This window comes from Terrapene carolina, unplaced genomic scaffold, assembly GCF_002925995.2.
Source record: "Terrapene carolina triunguis isolate 2854851 unplaced genomic scaffold, T_m_triunguis-2.0 Scaffold53, whole genome shotgun sequence".
NCBI lineage: Eukaryota > Metazoa > Chordata > Testudines > Emydidae > Terrapene > Terrapene triunguis.
Genome location: NW_020664404.1, coordinates 8,095,144 through 8,116,322, shown reverse-complemented (window position 1 = coordinate 8,116,322; position 21,179 = coordinate 8,095,144). Strand labels below are relative to the sequence as shown.

General features: G+C 55.2%; 1 protein-coding gene across 3 annotated transcripts; it reads left to right on the top strand.

Moving 5' to 3' along the window:
- Positions 1-434: 434 nt before the first annotated feature.
- On the top strand, positions 435-19,432 carry RHOBTB2 (Rho related BTB domain containing 2). 3 transcript variants are annotated; one of them, XM_024197262.3, is made up of 10 exons: positions 435-528; positions 9,265-9,466; positions 9,768-9,871; positions 11,160-11,345; positions 11,838-12,865; positions 14,269-14,387; positions 15,639-15,789; positions 17,325-17,413; positions 18,019-18,124; positions 18,361-19,432. In XM_024197262.3, exons 1-10 carry the CDS (start codon positions 497-499, stop codon positions 18,591-18,593), a joined length of 2,250 nt encoding a protein of 749 aa, XP_024053030.1. In that variant the 5' UTR covers positions 435-496; the 3' UTR covers positions 18,594-19,432. The 3 variants fall into 3 exon arrangements, with proteins under 3 accessions (XP_024053030.1, XP_024053031.1, XP_024053029.1); XM_024197263.3 differs by lacking the exon at positions 435-528 and adding an exon at positions 4,611-4,774; XM_024197261.3 differs by lacking the exon at positions 435-528 and adding an exon at positions 8,365-8,445.
- The last annotated feature ends 1,747 nt before the right edge of the window (positions 19,433-21,179 follow it).

The following is a 21,179-nucleotide window of genomic DNA, read 5'->3' as shown; positions in this document are numbered from 1 at the left end:
CCGGCGGCACCTCCTGCTGGGAGAAGCGGAGACTGGAGTAGCTGCGGGAATGTGCTTGTTTGAGCTGTTTTTCAGTGCCAACGTACAGCCTGGAGGTTTGGACCAAAAGCCACAATTGTGCTTTTGTCTTGCTTCAGGCGGCGGGGAGTCGCTCAGGAATTAAACTGATCGTAAAGCTGCCAGGAACTTTTATGCCACAATTAAGCACCTGCTACGACAGAGCAAATAAGCCAAATCATGCGGCTGGCGAGCAAGCTTGACGTGTTCCTTCCCCGTGACCCACTCGAAGACGGAAGCTAAAAGCTGCAGCTCAGCTGCTTGCAGTGTTCACTCCAGCCCAATGCAGGGAAATGAATAGCTTTCCCCAAGAAGTCGACAGCCTCATTGCTAGCTTCCAGGGTCCCTGTGGAATACGGAGACTCACCAGGGAGAAGCATATGCCAGACTTAAAAAACAAAAGGACCCCCCCAGACAAGTACTCCAGATTCCTTCTGCTATGGAGAGAGAGATTCCTGTCTTACGAGTTAGGTGAGGAACGGCATGGGGGGGCAGATGAGCAATGGTGCTGAGGAGAGGGGGGGCCGTTCTGGCACCGTTACGATGGCTGTGTGACTGGACTGCAAAGGTGCGAGGTGAGGCAGATGCTGGAGCGCTGACGCCGGCTGACGCCGCATTGCATCAATGCCAGACCTTTGAGTGGTTCTAAGGGATCGTGGCTGGCCGGATCCGATCCTAACGGGAAGGGAACAGGAGCCGGGGTTATTTTGGTTAGGCACAGGGGAGGGGGGAGGGGAGCCTTGAGAAGGACAATGAGGCATCACATGATCTGGATATGCTGGGGCACAGCAGCTGGCCTGGGCTGCGGGGAAGCAAAGCTGCTTCTCATTGGTCAGGCCGCAGAGATGACTTAGAGTTTTTAGCCTCTCTGCTCTGTCCTTGGGTTGTGAGGCAGCAAGCGGGGGCAGCGCAGAGGGGCTGGGGAGAGGGACCGCAGAGATGAGTCTGAGGGGGGAGGCAGTGGAGAGGTGTGAGACGGGTGCAGCAGAGCTGGCGTGGAGTGGGAAGATCATGGAGTGGGTGGAGCTGGGAGTGAGCAGATCTGTGAGAAGGGGCCAGGGAGCTGGGTCAGTGAGAGGGGGCAACTCACCTTGTTAGGTGCTGGTGGGGCTGAGTGACCAGAGGTGCCTGTTTGACAGCCCCGAAGGCTGTTGTAAAGATTCATAGCTTCCAAGACCAGAAGGAACCATTAGATCAGCTAGTCTGACCTCCTGTGTAATCCAGGACGGAGAATTCTTCCCGCTACCCCTGCACAGGCAGATTTCCACATACTGCCTCAACCCACACCTCCAGGTCGGAGGAGAGTTCAGTCTGTGACCTGTCCCATCCCTGTAAAGATCTCTATCCCAACACGGCTCCCTTGAGCCATCCAGAAACTCCTGAGCCCCAGCCACACTCGTGACTGGGTGAGGGGTCTCCCTATCAGAGCTGCCCCTCTCCTGATCAATGCAGTATCCTTCACCAGGCCCCCATGGGATGCTCTGCTAGTGGCAGTCCAGCCTGCAAAGTATACTTCTGAGGGTATTCTGCACCAAAACATTTAAAATTATGCGCCAAAAAATGTAAAATTCTGCACACAATATTTTAAAATTCTGAAAAATTCTGCTAATTCTATTTGTCGATAAATAAATGTGGAGGCTCCAGCATGGCAGTGGGGAGCACAGGCCATTGGCTGCACAGGGGTAGGAGATCACCCTGCACCCCCTCTCCCCCAGATATGGACTCGGCGGTAAAGTTGCACCCGATCCTGACCCAGCACAAGGACCAAGACTGTCCCAGAAACACACCGGGGCCCTGCCCCTCCGTGCCAAGCACAGTAGATGTAGGCAGGCAGGCAGGCTCAGCCCAGCAGGATCCAGGTATGGAAGAATTTAGTGTAGGGAGATCCAGATGTGTGGTGATAAGGTTCTGTGGGGGGCAATCTGGGTGCAGGCGGCATGGTGGGGGGTCTGGGTGCGAGGGAGATTTGGATGAACAGGGGCTCATTGTGTGGGGGAGGGAGTTCTGGGTGCAGCTGAAGGTGGTTGAGGGGGGTCCAGGTGCTGGCTTGGTGGGGTTCAGTGGGGGTGGGAGTCTGGGTGCAGAGGATTAGTCAGGGTGGTCCAGGTGCAAGTGGGGTGGGGCTTGTTGGGGTGGGAGTTTGAGTGCAGGGGGTGGTCTGGATGCAGGAATGGGTCCAGATGCAGGGAGTGGGGCTTGGTGGGGGGGATCTGGGTGCAGGGGGTGGTCTGGATGCAGGGATGGGGTCCAGATGCAGGGAGTGGGGCTTGTTGGGGGGGATGTGGTGCAGGTGGCAGTCTGGATGCAGGGGTGGGGTCCAGATGCAGGGAGTGGGCCTCGGTGGGGGGGATCTGGGTGCAGGGCGGCTCTGTGTGCAGAGAGTGAGGCTTGTCAGGGTGTGGGTTCAGGTTCAGGGAGGTCAGTGGGGGGTGATTCTGGGGGCAGGGAATGAGGCTTGGTGGGGCAATCTGGGTATGAAGTGGGTCCGGATGCACAGGGGTTGGGAGGATGTGGGAGCAGCTCCTCGTACAGTGATCCCCTCCCCTCCACAGCTGAGGAGCGATGAGGGCAGGAGGTGGGGGTGGGGACGGTACTTACAGCAGCCAGAGAGGTTTCTGGGGGTGGGTCTGTTCCAGCCCTGGCCGCTCCTTGCAGGGGAAGAGGAAGTCCTGTCCTCTCCAACCCAGCCAGGATTAGTAGCTGAGCCTGGTACAGGGTAGGAGCCACTGGCCGGGGCGTCCCCAGCCCTGCCCACCCCATCCCTTCTGTGATTTTCCACTCCGCTGGCTGCTCCAAGCGCCTGAAACAACACACTCATGCTGCTGGGGAGCAGAACAGGACCACTCTTGCGGCTACCCTTTGCTTCCCTGTCAAAAAGTCATTTTTCTGTGGGGAAGAAATCTGTGGGGGACATGACTTCTGCGCACGCACAGTGGCGCAACATTCCCCCAGGAGTAAAAGTAGCTGCCATTGGTCCAAGCCCAGCTGCCTAAGAGAATTGAGACCCACTGGTGGAAATGGAGATCAGATGGAGATCAGAAAGGACCCACTGTGGGTCGCGGGGTGGGGAAACAGGAGCTTGGACAGATCCTCTGTGCAACAGCAAACCAAGGGAGGGACAAAAACTACCAGTGAGGGCCAGAGAGCAAAAGGGCGCAGGTCTGAGAAACAGATTCCCAGGGGAACAGCCTTGGACTCAGGAATGAGGGAGTGAGTTGCTTGTCCCCTCTGGGGATGGTAACTGGGAGCAGGCAGGGGGTGATAGCGGTGGTGAAGGAGGATGGATGGAGATGCAGTGGGGTGAATGGAGACAGGAGCATGGACAGATGGAGTGGGTGGGTGGAGGAGGATGCAGGGAGATGGATGGAAGGGAAGAGATGCAGAGGGAGGAGTACAGGGAATAGATGGACGGGAAGAGGTGCAGGAGGAGGGGTGCAGGGGATGGAGGGAAGAGAAGAGGTGCAGGGGATGGAGGGAGGGGAAGAGGTGCAGGGGGAGGGGTGCAGGGGATGGAGGGAAGAGAAGAGGTGCAGGGGATGGAGGGAGGGGAAGAGGTGCAGGGGGAGGGGTGCAGGGGATAGATGGAAGAGAAGAGGTGCAGCAGACAGAGGGAGGGGAAGAGGTGCAGGGGGAGGGGTGCAGGGGATGGAGGGAAGGGAAGAGGTGCAGGGGACAGAGGCAGGGGAAGAGGTGCAGGGGGAGGGGTGCAGGGGACAGAGGGAGGAGAAGAGGTGCAGGAGGAGGGGTGCAGGGGACAGAGGGAGGGGAAGAGGTGCAGGGGCAGAGGTGCAGGGGACGGATGGAAGAGAAGAGGTGCAGGGGAAGGGGTGCAGGGGATGGAGGGAGGGGAAGAGGTGCAGAGGGAGGGGTGTAGAGGATGGATGGAAGGGAAGAGGTGCAGGTGGAGGGGTGCAGGGGATGGAGGGAGGGGAAGAGGTGCAGGGGGAGGGGTGCAGGGGATAGATGGACGGGAAGGGGTGCAGGGGATGGAGGGAAGGGAAGAGGTGCAGGGGACAGAGGGAGGGGAAGAGGTGCAGGGGGAGGGGTGCAGGGGATGGAGGGAGGGGAAGAGGTGCACGGGGAGGAGTGCAGAATAGAGGGGGAGGGTGGTAGAAGCAAAGGCAGAGCACGACGAACTCCCCCCAGATTCAGGGCACCTGCCCTGTCTCCTCCCCACCCCGCACCCCTTGGCTGATCTGCCTCTGCCCAGGCCAGCCTGGCACAGGGAGTGCCCCTGCTCCCCCTCTCAGCCAATGGGCAGCCAGGGGGAGAGAGAGGCGGGGCCTGTGGCTGGTTCTTGTTTTTGTGAATGAAAAGGGGGAGGTGGGCGAGCCGTGCCGGGAACTGCAGCGCCCGCGGGCTCAGCGACACCGCAGCCCGGAGCGTCCCTTCGGGCAGCCCCAGCTGGGAGCAGGGCCCCGCCGGGCAGGTGGGCGAGAGAGGAGCCCGGCCGCCTTCCCATGCTACTGCGCGCAGGGCCGGGGCCGGGGCCGGGAGGATGCTGCTGAGGCGGAGGCAATGGCTGCAGATGCAGAGCACGGGCCTGCATCCTCTCTGGTGCCTGCACGGACCGGCGGGTGGGAGCAGCTGAGCCGCCGAGTTTAGCCCCCAGCGCCGCCTTGGGTGCCAGGATCGGGGCCGCGCGCTTCTGACCATGGACATGTCTCCCGGGGAGCGCTTCATTCTGCCCGCTGGAAATTCCCCCCTATGTGTTGGTGTAAGTAACCGAGCTCCGTGACATCTGCTCCGCCCGCTCCCTCCCTAGCATCCTAGTAACTCCTGCCCGGGCTTAGCAGGGAAAGTGGCCCGGCCCCAAACCCTTGAATGGAGTTGCTGGGGGTTGTGTTTTGCGCTGCTGCTGTTGAAGGTGCAGCTCCGGGGAGGCTGCATCGGCAAATGCCGAGTTTCTTGCGATGCCCCTGGTTGGATTGCGCTGACGCGGGTGTCCTTCGTGCCGATTAGATTTCATTGCATAAGTCTCGGCAGTAGAGTTAGGCTTAGGCTTGCCTTTTAGTTCCGATTCCTAATATCGTTGCAATATAGATGCGTTTTGTGACTGTTTGGGGTTGTGTGTGTTTGTGCAGAATCTTTGCAACCTACTTGCATTTTATTATTGCTTTTTTTTTTACTATGTTTACAGTTTATTTGTGCTTGATTTGCCAAAGCCTTTCCAATATATTTGTGTTTTGTCCCCGCTTTGTTTGCACTGTGCCCTGTGTTTAGATTTTCATTCCCTTCTGCATTGCAATTATTATGACTACTATTACAAATAATATTGTGCAAGGCCTTAGCCTGCAAGATTCATGGCACCTAGTTTCTCTTCTGATCATCTTTTGGTGGAGATGCTCAGATTTTACCTGCCCGCCTTTTCCAGTGGCTTAGAAGGTTCCCAGTAGTAGGTGCTGCATTCATGAGACCATTCTATTTTTGTTGCATTCTTTCGGTTTAACAGTGTGTGTGTGTGTGTGTCCCTCTTTATGTTGCAAGATGCGGGATGGAGGATTTTGAGCCTGAGAGTTGCTAGGAAACACACTGGGCTCCCTGGGGTGATTCTTTAGTTTCCTTGGTAACCAGAGACTGGGGCTGGTGAAAATGAACAAATCTCTGTTCTCCTTGGGAGGTAAAGGGGGTGGATTCGGTGCCTTGGGAGGGGGATCCAGAGAAGGGCTAAGGGGGGGGGGTGAACGTTTGGATCAGGGAGACGTACTTATGGGGTGTATTGCGGGCAGGGAATAAGGGGTTGCACTGGAGACGGGCAGAGAGGAATGGCTGAGAGAGGGTTTATGGGGTGATTTAGGGTTTAAAGGTGGATCAGGAGAGGGAACGAAGCAGATGCTGGGGGAGAGACGAGAAGGATTGAGATGGGGTTATGACTGGGGGGGCATATGGAGTGGGAGTCTGTACCACAATCTCAGGGCCTGATCCATCTCATTCCATTTACCTCAGTGGGAGTTGGATCAGTTCCTGGTGTGGACACGGAAGAAGGGAATGAGGAGCTGGGACATTGGATTGTAGGAGGCAGATGTAACAGTGATAATGAAATGTGTCTCTGGCAGGGTGAAGTGTCACGTGGGCACTGATTTCACACACACACACACACACACACACACACACACACACACACACACACACACACACACACACACACACACACACACACCTGGTGTGTGTGGCAAGAGTTTCACATCTCCTTCATTTTGTGCCATCCTTTGCCTCTCCCGTCTCCTGCATTTCTTTGCACGGATGCTGAAGCCTGCTCTTGTTGGCATTTTTTTAACTTCCTACGTTTCTACCATGGGGGCCTGAGTTAAAAACTAACCTGTGCTTAGACAAATGGGCTCCGAACTTACTGCACAGGGGCTAGTGCCAAGACATATGCCACTGAACCAAAGCCCTCCAGGCGATCCCGAGGTGCACAGCGGTGCACCTTCCAAATGGACCTCACGTCACCCGAAATTCTGGCTCTGCTCTGCAATTTGCTTCTTGTTTTAACTGATGGGCACTTTGGGGGCACTGGGAAGAACATGTTGTAGTTATACATTTTAGAGGCCTTCCGAAGAGCTTACTACTCCCACTTCTCTCTCCTTCTAGGGCTGAACCATGTAGGGTGCTAGGGGGAGCATGGGGCTTGGGCAGAGAAGGGAGAGTGCTTGGGCAGGATTCCTTATGGCTGCTTTAAAAAAAAATCCGTTTGTCTAATGTCTATGCGTTGTGCCCATCGCCACAGTATCTGAGCATCTACCTAACGCTCCTTTTCTTTCCTGGCATTGCAATTAGCAGAGATCTTCTGCAGGATCTGAGCACCTCAGTTAAAATAATCTTTGCCTTGGGACATGCTGGTTTCCCCATCAGCTCAGGAGCTGGCCTGAACCCACAAAACTTGGGGCCTGATCCTGCTAGATGCTGAGCCCCTGCAAGTGAAGGGTGCTCAGCCTCTGCCAGAATGGGGCTCCTGGGGAGTTGGGCAGGGATGGTATCATTAGAAAGTCCCTTTTGTACTTTTAGCTTAGGCTACTGAGAGCTGCATTCACATCCTCTTCCGCAGCTCTCCGTTGCTATCGTTACCTTGGTATTAGCTCTGCGTGCCTGTGGGCTGGTGTATGTACACAGCACCTCAGAAGGCCTGTGCCTAGAGATAATGCTGCTCGAGAGAGAGTTCAAAGCCGGGCAACTTGGGTTTGTTGTTACAAAGAGAAGCTCTTTCCCCCTCTTTCCTCCCCTCAGAAGCCTTGTAAATCCCTGGTTTAAGCTGCCATGAGTTAATTCTGTTTGCTCTAGACTCCTGCTCACTACATTTCCAGAGCTCAGCGCTGGCAAAGCATGGCCGTGTGTGCCTAGAGCTGCTGAGAGCTGGCTTGAAGCATTGGCCTCTCAGTGCCCAGCTACAACTCCAGCAGTGCAAACATCCTCCCAGCCGTGCCCCGAAAGCACCAGCTGGAATGCTAGCAGCGTGAGCTGGGCGTGCTGCGCAGGACCCCAGCTTCCCCACAGCCGTGCCCTGCCAGTCACTGCTGAGCCTTCAGGAACACAAAGCCAGCACCACTCTATGTAGGAACAGGAAAAATCCCCTCAGGCAGCCTTGAACTTTGCTCTGGCCGTCTTGTCCGGTTTGAGCCAAATGGGAACGCGGGGGCTGAGGTTACCCTTATACCAGTTATTCCAGTTGCGGTGCAGCCAAGAGGAGGAGCAGCCAGCCCTGTTATATATATATATATATATATATATATGTGTGTGTGTGTGTGTGTGTGTGTGTGTGTGTGTGTGTGTGTGTGTGTTGGAGGGAGACATCTGGTGGGTGGGGGGAGAGAGAGAGGATGCGTTCACTCAGGTGGATCTGGAAGCTTCGTTAGCTAATGCTGGGAAGGGAGGAATGGGAAAAAAAATCTCTCTCACATGAACAAGCATGAGCCTGGGCTGGGGAGATGGGGGAGGGAGGAGAGGCCAAGCAAACAGACAGGACACATGTCTTATCAGAGGCAGAGCAGTGCATGCTTCCAGGAACCCATTAAATTTTAAAGGGAATCTGCCTGGAGTGCACGTTGAGAAGGGGTGGGGAGCTGCCTTGGCTCCGTTCCCCTTCCAAGGGCTGTTGTTTGTTGTTCTCTGCTCAGAGCTGCTTTGGGTGGCATGGTCCTCGCTCAGCTCTCATTGGGAGAGCGGGGGAAGCAGCCGGCCAAGGTCTCTGCCGCTCAGGGTGGCTGGGGCCGTCAGGGATGTGAGGAAGGGGGAGAAGCTCATGAGGAGCCTGGACGAGGTTCCCTGCTAGGAGAAATGACTCTGGGTGTGTGAGAGACGGAGCGACTCCGACGGCCTGGCAGCTGCCCCCTCCATGGGAAGGTTCTCTGGGAGGGACACAGACTATGCGGGATTCCCTTTAAATCGGCCCGTGTGAGTATGGCAGGAGTGGAGGTGAAGCTGGAGGATGCCCACTCCCAGGTGCATTCCCAGGCACTGTTTCTTGCTCACGCGAGCAGTGCTGTTTCCCAGATCCCCCCTTCCCCGGCTCTGAGCACCTGCAGAGTGGGTTGCAAATCCCCTCTACCCCATCCCCCCCGCTCGGTGGCAGCAGAGGCTGAAGTGGGTGTAAGTTTCACCCTCTTTCCGCAGGTGCAAGGTTCCCTAGGTTGGGTGCTCCCAGGAGATCCCAGCCCCGGGCCTCGCCCTGGGTGGTGGCCACGTTCTAGGTCCCAGTTGACTGCGCTTGTTTATTGACTATCTTCCCTGGGGTTTGCCATGGCCCCAGGCTGGCTCTGCTTGGGAAATCTTTTCCCACCGTGATGAGTAGGGTGGCTGCTTCCTGCCTAAGGCGTTTGTATGGGCTGTGGTGGGGGTGGCTGGCCTCTCTGGGGGAAGAGAGGACTCCCTCCCACTTGGCCAGCTGGCGGCTCTCTGTGGAGAGTGGGGGTCCACCCTACTGTGGCCCATTGGCTCTCTGGAGAGGGAGCCCATCTTGAGGAGAACCAGGAGCCCCGTGTGTGTGCCCGGTGGCTATGTGGGAAGGGGCCCATGTTGATCAGGAGCCTCCCACATGGGCCCACTTGCTCTCTGGGATAGCAGGACCTCCCTCCTGTGGATTAGTCCAAGGGCTTTCTTGGGAGCAGAGGAGGCATAGGCTGGCTTGTTGCGGCACCCAGAGCTGCCTTGCAAACAGGTCTGGAGCATTGACTCAGCATCTCCGCTGGCCCCTCTCCCTTGCTTTCTCCCCAGGTCCCAATTAATGGATTCTGACATGGATTATGAGAGGCCAAACGTAGAAACTATCAAGTGCGTCGTGGTTGGGGACAACGCGGTGGGCAAGACCCGGCTCATTTGCGCCCGCGCCTGCAATGCCACGCTGACCCAGTACCAGCTTCTCGCCACCCACGTGCCCACAGTCTGGGCCATTGACCAGTATCGTGTTTGCCAGGAGGTGAGTGACATCTGCCTCGCGGGCGGGACTGGTGCTGACGGGGCTGGGGGGACCGTAGCTGTCACAGGACACCCCTCTCTTGGAGCATGGTGCAGACGGGCTGTCCAACAGGGCAGGGCACTATCATGATTGCAGTCCACCCTCCCAAGCCAAGTAAAGTCTCAGCCCAGGGCATTCTTCCCCTGCCTGGGGTCAGCAGTGTCATTAACTCCCCTTTAATGTCCTACCTCCAGGGGGAGAGGGGAGCTAGCTAATTCTACCCCCTGCCCTGGAAGGCGGCTGACCTTTTCTGTTCCCTCAGGTGCTGGAGCGCTCCCGGGATGTGGTGGATGATGTCAGTGTGTCCTTGCGACTCTGGGATACCTTTGGGGACCATCACAAAGATAGACGCTTCGCTTACGGAAGGTAAGGTGGCAAACTGGTCTTCCCTGTGGGCCTAGGAACTAGAAGGAGAAAACGCATGAAAGGGCAGGTGGGGAAGGAGGGCTGGCTTCCATGCCAGTAATGTGCATTGCGCCCCTGGGGAAGGGGAGGCTGATTCCTGTGCGGGGGGGTGTGCATTGCACCATGAACGGGGGTGGAGGGCTGGCTTCCATACAGGGAGCGTGCATTGCACTCGTGGGGTGGCGGGGGAGACTGGCTCCCCGTCTAGCCGTAGATAAGCGTAGGGTGCAAATTGTACAAGTCAGTAATAGGTCACATTTTATTGAGTTTGAGGTTGGTGAAACACACCCACAAAGTTTATTTAATACAGACATCTATCGCTGAAATCATAGAAAAATGAAAGCAAGATAACTATAACAACCCCCACCTCCGGATCATGCATACTTATAGCCTTAAGCTGGCACAAAATAAAGCAGTCTCCAAATGTTGACATACATGCAACCTTCTGGAGACTGGTACCAGCAAGAATAGAAGAAAAAGTAAGGAGAGGTCACCACAAGACAACTCGTTCGTACTCAGGCTTCCGCCATGGTCATCCCAGATGTCCCAAGTGGGGCTTGGTCGAATCATCTTTTATACACATTTTCCTGTTTCATTCCACATGTGTCCGGGACCATATTTGATCAGGTTTCAGCCCCTGCCCATGAGTGATATTCCGGCTAGCCATAATTCAACTTCCCGCAGTTAATACCTTGGTTACGTCAATTAATGTCCCAATGTGGTTATTCCATGGTTACATATACCCCCAAACATCCCTAGAAATCCATTCCTTCAACCTTCTGTGGTGTACTTTTCAGCACAAGCTACATATTGCAAGATGTTGCTAAATCTTCTAACCTTACATTAAGCAGTCTTGCTGTCTCCTGGCTAGACTATCAAAACTACTAACAGGCCCACAATACCTCAGCTTATGGCCAAGCCTGCCTTAGTGGTTATCCAGATTCTTATGTTTCTCTACTTGCATGTTTTGCATTACAGCTCTAATAGCTGCTGTTTCACTATTTTAAGGCATTTTAAAGCACAGGATATATAATTTAATCTTGCATCCTCAGCTCAGGTCTGGGTTTACAGGTCAACACCATGCAGGGAACCAGTGTTTCCTCCTGGTGCTGATCCCTTGTGCAGGGAGTCTGCCTTGCACTTATGCACCTGTGCAGGGAGGTGCATATGCCTGACTCCTGTATGGAATGAGTGCATGGTCCCTGGGGGACAGAATTGTAACGGAACCCTGCCTCTTCTCCACTCTCAGGTCTGATGTCGTGGTTTTATGCTTCTCCATTGCTAACCCAAACTCCCTGCACCATGTTAAGACCATGTGGTACCCAGAGATCAAGCACTTCTGCCCCCGAGCACCTGTCATCCTGGTGGGCTGCCAGCTTGACCTTCGCTATGCCGACCTGGAAGCCGTCAATCGAGCCAGACGACCCTTGGCCAGGTAGAGATTGGGATAAAGCTGCGTACAGGATGTCAGGGCAGTCAGGGCAAGCCCAAGGGGACATGTATTGGTTACCAGGGAGCAGACGACCGCTTGCAGAGAGACGAGGCAGCAACATCCTCCAGATGGACCCAGGCTGTGAAATCTGCAATACAGAGCAATTCTCTTGGGGGCACGTCTGTGTGAGAGGAACAGAGAGGGAGATGGGAGGCAGAGAGGAAGAATGGGAGAAAGGAGGGAAGGAATAGGGGATAGCGAGGAGGGGAGAAAAATAAGATGAAGAGAGAGCCAAGGTGGCATTGGTTGACCCATGAGTATGATGTTCCTGGCCCCAGCAGCCTGCTATGCCCGGGGGAGTTCTATGTTTGCCACTGCACAGGGCCTTATGCTTCCCCATGCTGTACCTCTGCGCAGTCCCCTTGCTATGTGTTTCCAAGGTCACTGGTTCTCTGAGCAGCTCTTACTGTTGTTCCCCACCCTTCTCTGTTCCAGGCCAATCAAACCCAATGAGATTCTGCCACCAGAGAAGGGGAGGGAGGTGGCCAAGGAGCTGGGCATCCCCTATTATGAGACCAGCGTGGTAGCCCAATTCGGCATCAAGGATGTCTTTGACAACGCCATCCGGGCTGCCCTTATCTCCCGCCGGCACCTGCAGTTCTGGAAGTCCCACCTCCGCAACGTCCAGAGGCCGCTGCTCCAGGCCCCTTTCCTGCCTCCCAAGCCACCCCCACCCATCATCATGGTCCCAGACCCCCCTTCCAACAATGAGGAGCACCCGGCCCACCTGCTGGAAGACCCACTGTGTGCAGATGTAATCCTAGTGCTGCAAGAGAAGATCAAAATCTATGCCCACAAGATCTACCTCTCCACCTCCTCCTCCAAGTTCTATGACCTGTTCCTGATGGACCTGAGTGAGGAGGACCAGCAGGGGGTGGCTGGGGGCAGTTCCGGGGCTGCCATCTCCACCGCCGCCACCGAGCGGACGCTGCACCAGGAGGAGAGGCACCACGGGCGCGACTTCCTCCTCCGAGCCGCCAGCTTCGACATCTGCGAAAGTACCGAGGAATTCAGCTCCAGCCAGCATCCACCGTGCCTTAGAGCCTCCACTAGCGATGGGATCCTGCGAGGCAACAGCTACGAGAAAGGGCAGCGCGGGCTGAGACGGGGGAGGATCCTGTCCTCCTGGAGCCGTGCCTTCGTCAGCATCCAGGAGGAGATGGCCGATGACCCCCTGACCTACAAGTCCCGGCTCATGGTGGTGGTGAAGATGGACCCTTCCATCCAGCCGGGTCCCTTCCGGGCGGTGCTCAAGTACCTGTACACGGGGGAGCTGGACGAGAATGAGCGGGACCTCATGCACATTGCCCACATCGCTGAGCTGCTGGAGGTCTTCGACCTCAGGATGATGGTGGCCAACATCCTGAACAACGAGGCGTTCATGAACCAGGAGATCACCAAAGCCTTTCACGTCAGGAGGACCAACCGTGTGAAGGAGTGCCTGGCCAAGGGGACTTTCTCTGGTACGTCCCAGGGAGTTCCCTGTTGGCGCGATAGCTGTGGGGGACTAGACTGCTCAGGTGATGGGGGTTCACTCACCAGTGAGGAGGAGCCTGGGGCTCAGGGGACTGGGTATGGCGCGGGGAGCCTGAGTCTGGTCTGGGTCAGTCGTGATTGAGAGTTGACACCATCTGATGGCTGTCCTGTGAGCAAGTAGGTGCATCTCAATCCAGTTCCTGGATAGACGTCTGTATCTCAGCTGCCGCTCATGGGATCCCTTGTTAGCAGTCTCAGAAAAGGGACCCAAGGACTGAGTGGGCCGTGGAGACTGAACTCTGAGGCTTAGCCATGCTCCCTCCAGAAAAGGGCTGAGGCACGTTAATGGGGCAGCTTCCAGCGCGGCTGCCCAGGATGGTGATGTGCTACCGATAAACAGGCTGTCACTCTTCAAGGCTGTCCAGCCCAGCCTTTTACTACGGCTTCTGGAGAGCTTCCAGTGCAGATTTTATGCAATTGTGATGCCATAGTTTCTTTCTCCCAGAAAGCCCTAGCTTGAGCATCTGGTTTCCTGCAAAATTTCTGCCCTCCAGCCAGTTTTCCAGCTCTGGTTATTTAAACCAGAGCAGCTCGAGCGACTTAGTTTCCACTTGTTCTGGATTATGTAGAATTATCCCCTTTCATGATGGGAAACCCACCATTTATGGGACATTCCTGGGTCCTGAGATCCCTTCCAGGGCTTCTGAAACCACATCCCAGTATGACGTTGCCATGATATTCTGGTGCCGTGTCATCACGCTTTGTCATGACATCATGGTAAGATGTTATGACATTTGACGTAAATGTCCCAGCATCACCCTGGCTGAATTTGTTCCATTCAGATAAACCAAGGTCACATAAGTAGCCAGTAGTTCATCTGAATTAGACCTCGGGTTCTGGGAAGACAGCGTGGTCCTGGGGATAGGGAACCAAGAAAGGTGGCTTCTTCCACTCTCAGGTCTGCCAAGGTTTGGTTTGCGGGCGTTTATCCTTTTGTGCCTTTGTTTCCCCACCTGTAAAATGGGAGTTGTGATACCTGTGTAGAGCACGCTGAGAACTGTGTCTAAAAGGCCCTGGCTCGGTGGTATGTGTTCTGCCTGGCTTTGTTCCAAGCCCTCCCACAGGATGCTCACAAGCAGGCAGAAAGGAGAAAGATGCTGGAGATGGGAAAACCTTTTTGAGTGTAGTGTCCAGAGACTTGGCTACTCCTGGATTGTTCCCCGGAGTGACTGCCTCTTCTGGGCCTGCAGGTGCAGCCTCAAAGTTATATCCCTGCTGGGTTTCTTGTAGGGAGGGGCAGGGATGCTGGCTGAGGCTGCCCCACACACGGGGGGGCGGTTGACAGGCTGCGAGCTCCTTCCTTGATGGACGCCCCTTTACTTGTTTGCAGATGTCACCTTCATCCTGGACGACGGTGCTATTAGTGCCCACAAACCCTTGCTCATCTCCAGCTGCGACTGGATGGCTGCTATGTTCGGGGGTCCGTTTGTGGAGAGCTCCACCCAAGAGGTGAGGAGGGCGGCAGCGAACGCCCGTGGCAGGGTTGGGATTTGCCTTCTCTTCCTCTCCCTCTCCCTCCCTGCAGCCCAGCCCGGTGCTGCCGAGAGTCCTAGAGAAGGGGACGCAGCCTGCATCTTGCTCCATGCAGCACTTGAACAGCCATTCTGATGAGCAGGCACTTCCGCTGCCTGCATTGCTGTAGTGGTATCCCAGAGGCCCAGAGCTACAGCATTAAGAGAAAAGAGAGAGAGAGAGAGAGAGAGAGAGAGGAAAAAAAGCCTGAGTGCCTTTTGCACTGACTCAGTGCTTTTCCTCTCTCTAGCCAGGGCCCATGGGGCAGAAGGGGAGGGAAGCCAAGATTTCACAGCAAGCAGTGACTGGATGGGGTCAAAGGGAAAAGTTCCCCGGAGCAGGAGGAGTCTGGGCAGGGGGAAAGGGACGTTCGGGAGGGCAAAGGGGAGTTCCTGAGACTGAGATCTCTCCATTACACATGCGTCCCTCTGTGCCACTCTGACAGCATAAAGTAGCCTTGAAGTGAGTGGGAATGGTCCCCCGAGATCCCCCTTGCACAGCTGTAGAACTCGTGGAAGGACTCTGCTCCCAGCCCCCAGCAGAGTGGGTGGCCGGAGTGCCGTGCACTGTGGCTGTTCTCTGCTCCCCAGGGCCCACAGGGAGCGAATGTGTTCTAGCAGCCTTGGGGCCACTCTGACTTACACAAGGGGCCAGACAGGGCCCCAGAACAGCTGTAGGATACAGGAAGTGCAAAGGGGGCTGAAAGCCCATCCTCCCTCTTCCTCCCTAAGCACAGGAAGGGAGTAAATGAGAATCAGGCCCAAGCACTTTTCAGGACCATTGCCCACACTGTGCATGGCCTGATTGAGAACTAGAAGTCTGAAGAGACGAGGAAAAGCTCAGACAAAGGGGGTGGGGGTGCAGTCAGACAAAGGGTCGGTCAGAAAAAGGTGCTTGTACAGACAGACATGGACGGTTCAGGGGGTGGCGCAGTGGGCATTTGCGCCAGTGCAGCTTATCCTGCTTGGCCACGGACAGCTGAAATCCCCAGTGCGGACAAGGAGGGGTGGGTGCAGCCAGGCCACAGAAAGACCGGGCAGGTGTGATTGAACGAGACAGATTCCAGCTGCAGGGGGGCTGGGGAGGGGCAGTGTGTGCCTCCCCAAGCACTGGGAGCGTGGGGCAGGGCACAGAGCCTGCACCCCTGTGGAAGGTAACCCTGTCTGTGTCCACATCCCTCCTGCACAGGTGGTGTTCCCTTACACCAGTAAGAGCTGCATGCGGGCTGTTCTCGAGTACCTGTACACCGGCCAGTTCAGCTCCAGCCCGGACCTCGACGACATGAAGCTCATCATCCTGGCCAATCGGCTGTGTCTGCCGCACCTGGTGGCTCTCACAGGTAACTTGGGGTGATGCGAGAAGGGCCTGTGGTCAGGCAGCACCCAGGGCAAGCCAGGCTTTGTCCCCCACAACCACATCCTAAATCAGGGAATAGGAATCGGGGGGAGGGGGGTTCTGTGACCCTAACTTACAGCTAGAAATGAATCTGAATGATCGGGGGGGGGGGGGGAAGAGGAGGGTGCTGGAGTCACTGCTTCCTGTGGAGAAGGCAGCAAAAGCTGGGATGTGACCATTTTATCTGGAGCTCCTTCTTCCAGCAGTGAGTGAAGGGACCCAGAGGCCCTCCCTAATCGGGGACTCCATACACCCATCTCCATCGGAAGGGATGGTGACTTAGGGAGACAGGCTTTGGGGTGCTCCTGACAGCTTTCCAAGGTTCATCCCAATGCAGGTTGAACCCGAAAACCAGAGTCCAGTAGGACAGCCTGACAGCGCTTGTTTATGTAAGGGAGTTTGGACCCCGTGAGCATGGGCTGGCTTGGGGAAATCACTGCTATTCAGAGGCATGACAAACTCAGTGCGAAGTCTCCCACTAGCTGCAGCATGTCCGATGCACCCTGCTGGATCTGTCACCCTGACCGGTCTCACACAGGTCCAGTGGCTTGGTGCTGGTGGTAAAGCCGGCCGGAGGGCAACACAGGTCCAATTGCCTGAGTGGTTGTCTGTAGAATGGGCCAGAGGATGACATGGGTCTAGTGGTTTGGGGTGTTGGCTCTAGAGCCGGCCAGAGGGTGACACAGGTGCTGTGGGGATGTGTTGGTAGAACTGATGGAGTTCAGCATGGGTCCAGTGGCATGGTGTGTTGTCTGTAGAGCTGGCCAGAGGATAACAGGTGTCTGATGGCTTGGGGTGTTGGCCGTGGCCAGAAGATGACAGGTCCATTTTCTAACAACTTCTGAGGCTTCAAGATCTGTTTTCATTCCCCATTGAAACAACCCCCCAAACCTTCTGAACATTTTGACCCAATGAAATTGGGTCAAAATGTCTGTTTTCAGATTGACACGGTCAGGTTTTCAGTTTGGAGCTTGCACTCTCTCTCTGGTCAGAGTCTGCCTTGAGGATTTGTTATAGGGAGACTTAGTGCAAAGCAAGCTGGGGATGTCTGTGTGTGAATCTACAGTGCTCTGGTTTGCCACGCACTAGAAGATCCATAGCGTGCTTTGACCTACTGCTGTTTCAAACAGTGCCCAGCTGCAGGCTCCACCTGGCCAGTTAGCTCATGGCAAGCTAGTGCACTGTAGATTTACACCCTTTTGCCATGCACTAAATCTGTGTCCCCCCGAGTAGATGAGCCCTGAATCTCAGCAACCTGCAAGTAAAAAAATGTCACAATAGAGACGTCTCCGTGAAACATTTTGTCTTCGACAAAACAGCACATTTAGACTAAAATCCTGTTAGTCATAAATGTTCCGACCAGCCGGAGTTATTTGTCCACACTAGGTGCATAGCCAGGATAAGCCCTCTGATGATAGCGTTTGTGTCACAGAGCAGTGCTGGGAGACGCCCCCTAATCCCCCTGTGTGTGTGTTACAGAGCAGTACATGGTGGCGGGCCTGATGGAGGCATCACAGATGTTGGTGGATATCGATGGGGACGTCCTCGTGTTCCTGGAATTGGCGCAGGTATGAGTTGCTCATTTCTGGGTAGTTCCAAGGCTGCCCTGTGGCTTTTCATGGCTCGCTGGTTATGGCTCTTGCTGCATTCACAGGAGGATGAGAACTGAAGGAAGGAAAGGCCAGGAAAATGGAGTGGTGCTAGACAGAGAGCTTTTGCAAGCAGTAACTTCATGCTCCGCTATGAGCCCATCAAGTCTTGCACGCTACCACAGGGCCAGGTTGGGTCGCCGGCTGGATGGGAGACCTGTAGGGACACTGGACTGTGCACGAAGTGGTGCTGGTGGAACTCTTCCATCAGTACGGAATCCAATGGCTCCCACTGCCGCCTTTCAAACAGGATGTGAAAGCAACATTCTGACCTCTTGTGGTCATAGAAAACCCTAATGCAGGGTGTCCAAATTCCAGCGTGGGTAACTGCCTGTCGCATTTCCAGTGGGATGCCATATCCTCCTCCACTTCTCTTAAGGGCTCTGCGGTTAGCCGTGCATTGATAAACGACGCTGCCTTCTGCCCCAGAGGTGGCTGCACTGCAGTGGCGGTAGTTTGTAAGACAGGTGATGTCCCCTTGCAGGTATTGCGCTGGTGCTCATAATGGTCTCTCTCTCTCCCAGTTCCACTGCGCATACCAGCTTGCAGACTGGTGCCTTCATCACATCTGCACCAACTACAACAATGTCTGTCGGAAGTTTCCCCGGGATATGAAGGCCATGTCAGCAGGTCAGTGCTAGCTACTGCCCTCCGCATCACACACCAGCAGAGTGGAGTACAGCAGGGAGGGACAGTGGGGTCAGCCGTAAGAGGCCCAGGTTGGGGTAGCCAGGAGAGCACTGCCCTGTACCCTGGGAAGGGGTAGTAAGCTCAGTGTTGTGTGCACTTGCCACTGCAGGGCTTGGTGGGATGCCACCTCCTCTGGTTGTGTTGTTAACATGCCCCTGTGCTGTCTCCCCCTTCAGAGAACCAGGAGTACTTTGAGAAGCACCGCTGGCCACCGGTCTGGTACCTGAAGGAAGAGGATCACTACCAGCGGGCCAAGAAGGAGCGCGAGAAGGAAGACTACCTCCACCAGAAACGGCAGCCCAAGAGGAGGTGGCTTTTCTGGAATACCTCCTCCTCCCCTTCCTCATCAGCAGCCACAGCCTCCTCCTCCTCCTCTTCGTCCTCCTCCTCCTCCTCGGCTGTGGTTTGACAGCCCCCCTTGCCCTCGCTCCAGTGTCCCTGTGAGAAAGCGGCAGCCGACTGACCCGTACCAGCATCTGGTCCACCAAGCTTGGAGTAGACACCACCAGCTAAGCCCTTCAGTGGAGAATGTTGGAAGAGTCTCCTTGGTAGAGTGGGCACATGCCATACAGGGGGGCTCAGGACCTTGAGTCCCTGGATCCCCTTAGGAGTTGTCCAGGGTCATGATCTCTGCTGTAGTTGCTCTGGCTGGAGACAAGGACAGGGTGGTTGTTAGAGCAGGCCCCCACAGGTGGGTTGCTGGCGCGCCGAAGGCTTTGCAGAGACTCATCAGCAGGAGAACCTCAGTGTTACCGGAGCGTGAGCTTTCTTTTGTTTTAAAAACAATATTCTACAAGGAGAAAAATGAAATTCCTTCGGGTTCTGCTTTTGTTTTTTAACTGGAGGTTGTGTCTTGTTTTGTCCGATGGCGACTCTCTCCTCCTCACCCCTGGGACATTTCAAACCGCAGCAAGAACATGCCCTGAGATTTCCGCTGGGGCTCGTTTGACAGGGAGCAGCCTGTCTCTCTTTGCACTTACCTGCCTGGCTCTGGCCTCTGGAACATTTGCTTAGGCAGGATGCATCTCCTGGGACCAGTCTAAGCCCGTACAACCTTCCAGGAAAGCCCCATGGACACCTAAGCAGATTCAGCCTAGGAATCAGTCTCCCTTTGCTGCAGATGGAGAGTATATTCACAAAGCAGCCAGCTCCTCTACTGACTGAGAACCCCACCCCAGTCCTCTGCCTTCCTTCCTGCTTAGTGAGCTCTCCCGGGAGGATCTTGCATTTAACAATCCCAGCTGGGGTCGGCTGTGGGTTTAGCCAGGGCCAGGTGGAGAGCTGGGGAGGATGAGCTGAGAAGCGGCCTATCCAGAGGACTGTTTTTGGACAGGCTGCTTCTGCAGCCATGTGGGACTCCAGCCTCCAACTTCTTTTTTAAAGACCCCTCACACACACACACAGCCCCAACTCCCATTGGTTGGGATTTTAGACCTGAAGGCTCTGTTGTAATAAATGGTATTTTAAAGACCAGCATGGTCCCTGTGTGTTTGGAAGGAAGCAGGTGCTGCTTGGGAAGGCAGGGCCTGCCTGCCACTGTGAATCTCAGTCCTGACTGATCGCTCCCATGCCCCCACTGAGCCAAACACACACCCCGCCAAGCCATGGACTGGTTGGAGGACATTTAAGGCAGGGCACCTGAGCTCCACCACTCACATGAAATGGTTTAAGAGCAGAGCCGTCAATCAACCTCACACAGGCAAAGTTCCCATTGAAGTCAGCAGGAGTTTTGCTCGAGGTCTGCGTAATACTATTTAGCAGGATCCATCCATAAAGGCACAGAGCAGTGATTTGCCCTCAGCCATATGCTGAATCCAAATCAGGCATAAAACTCTGTGTTAAGGAGCCAGCCTCTAGTCTGGTGCCCTCTCCAACTGAGCGTGGTGCCTCAGGGCATGGAGTCGGGAACAAGGCAAAGGGAGAGAACATGTGTGCTTTGGCAGGGTCATCTCTTTCTGAAAGAGGGCATCAGCAACCTGTTCTGGCCCTCCCTAGCAGGTGTTAAAGGAAGAGTTGTCCTACACAGCAGCTTTGGAGGATGCTAGTTTCATATACAGGTGTCTTGAGGTATCTTTTTTTTTTTTTTTTTAAATACACACTTAGGTGGGGTTACTCTGCTCCCCACCAGAGGGCAGGGACAGTTGCAGAACAGTGTGCATTTTACACTCAGTGCCCCACCTGGAGCAGAGGGCCAGTTCCACTGCTATGAGTCATGTCCACCTCCACAAGGTTGGGCTACACCCGAGCAATAACTGACAAGGGAGGTGATAGGGAATGAGGAATTTGGGTCTGATCCAACAGCCATGCATTCAGGGGGAGCCTTTCCATTGGTTTCCCTGCTTGTTGGATCAGGTCATTAGCTTTAATGTTGCTGGTGACTGCTAGAATGGAGTCAGGGAGCTCTGAGGGCAACAATCCTGTTTATGTGCTTTGGCAGCATGATTTAACCACCGCGACCTAGGAGGTGGGCAAGGGCAGGATGGGGCTGCCCATTCCCTCTCTGTACAAAGGGTCAGTTATTCCTTTGCTGGTCGGTCCCCTCCCTGCAAGGGGCACTTATCTTTTGCCCACTTGATGTGCACATCTGCTTCCACCTCCCATCAGTTAAGACCCTCTTCAGCATCTGCCCAAGGCAGTGCTTTGTGCACAGGAAGAAAAAAAGTCAACCCTACGCCCGCTGGCATGCTAGCCTTAGGAGCCAGCCTCTCCCTCTGCAAGGATGGGGAAGTCGGGGGTGAGGGGGGTACAGAACCCAGATCTCACCCTCTGGTTGTGTCTCATTAGAGACATGCCAACCTTTCCTTGGAAGCCAGACCTGCGTTAAGCTCCACAGGGTGCAGTTTCTCTACCACCTAGCTTAGTGAAGATGCAGCGATTTATTAAGGGAGCATCAGTGCTGGCTTTGATGCCACACAAACCTATCAAGGAGGCCCCACTCCCACCCCCAGCTGCCGAAAGCTTATTACAGTGGATGACTTTGCTTCTGCCAGGCAAA

Excerpts from the sequence above, each read along its gene's own strand:
- RHOBTB2 (XM_024197261.3), top strand. The coding sequence starts at position 8,387 with ATGGGAAGGTTCTCTGGGAGGGACACAGACTATGCGGGATTCCCTTTA. Across the intron at positions 8,446-9,264 it reads TTCCCTTTAAATCGGCCCGT|GTCCCAATTAATGGATTCTG; the intron begins GTGAGTATGGCA and ends CTTTCTCCCCAG. Across the intron at positions 11,346-11,837 it reads GCCAGACGACCCTTGGCCAG|GCCAATCAAACCCAATGAGA; the intron begins GTAGAGATTGGG and ends TCTCTGTTCCAG.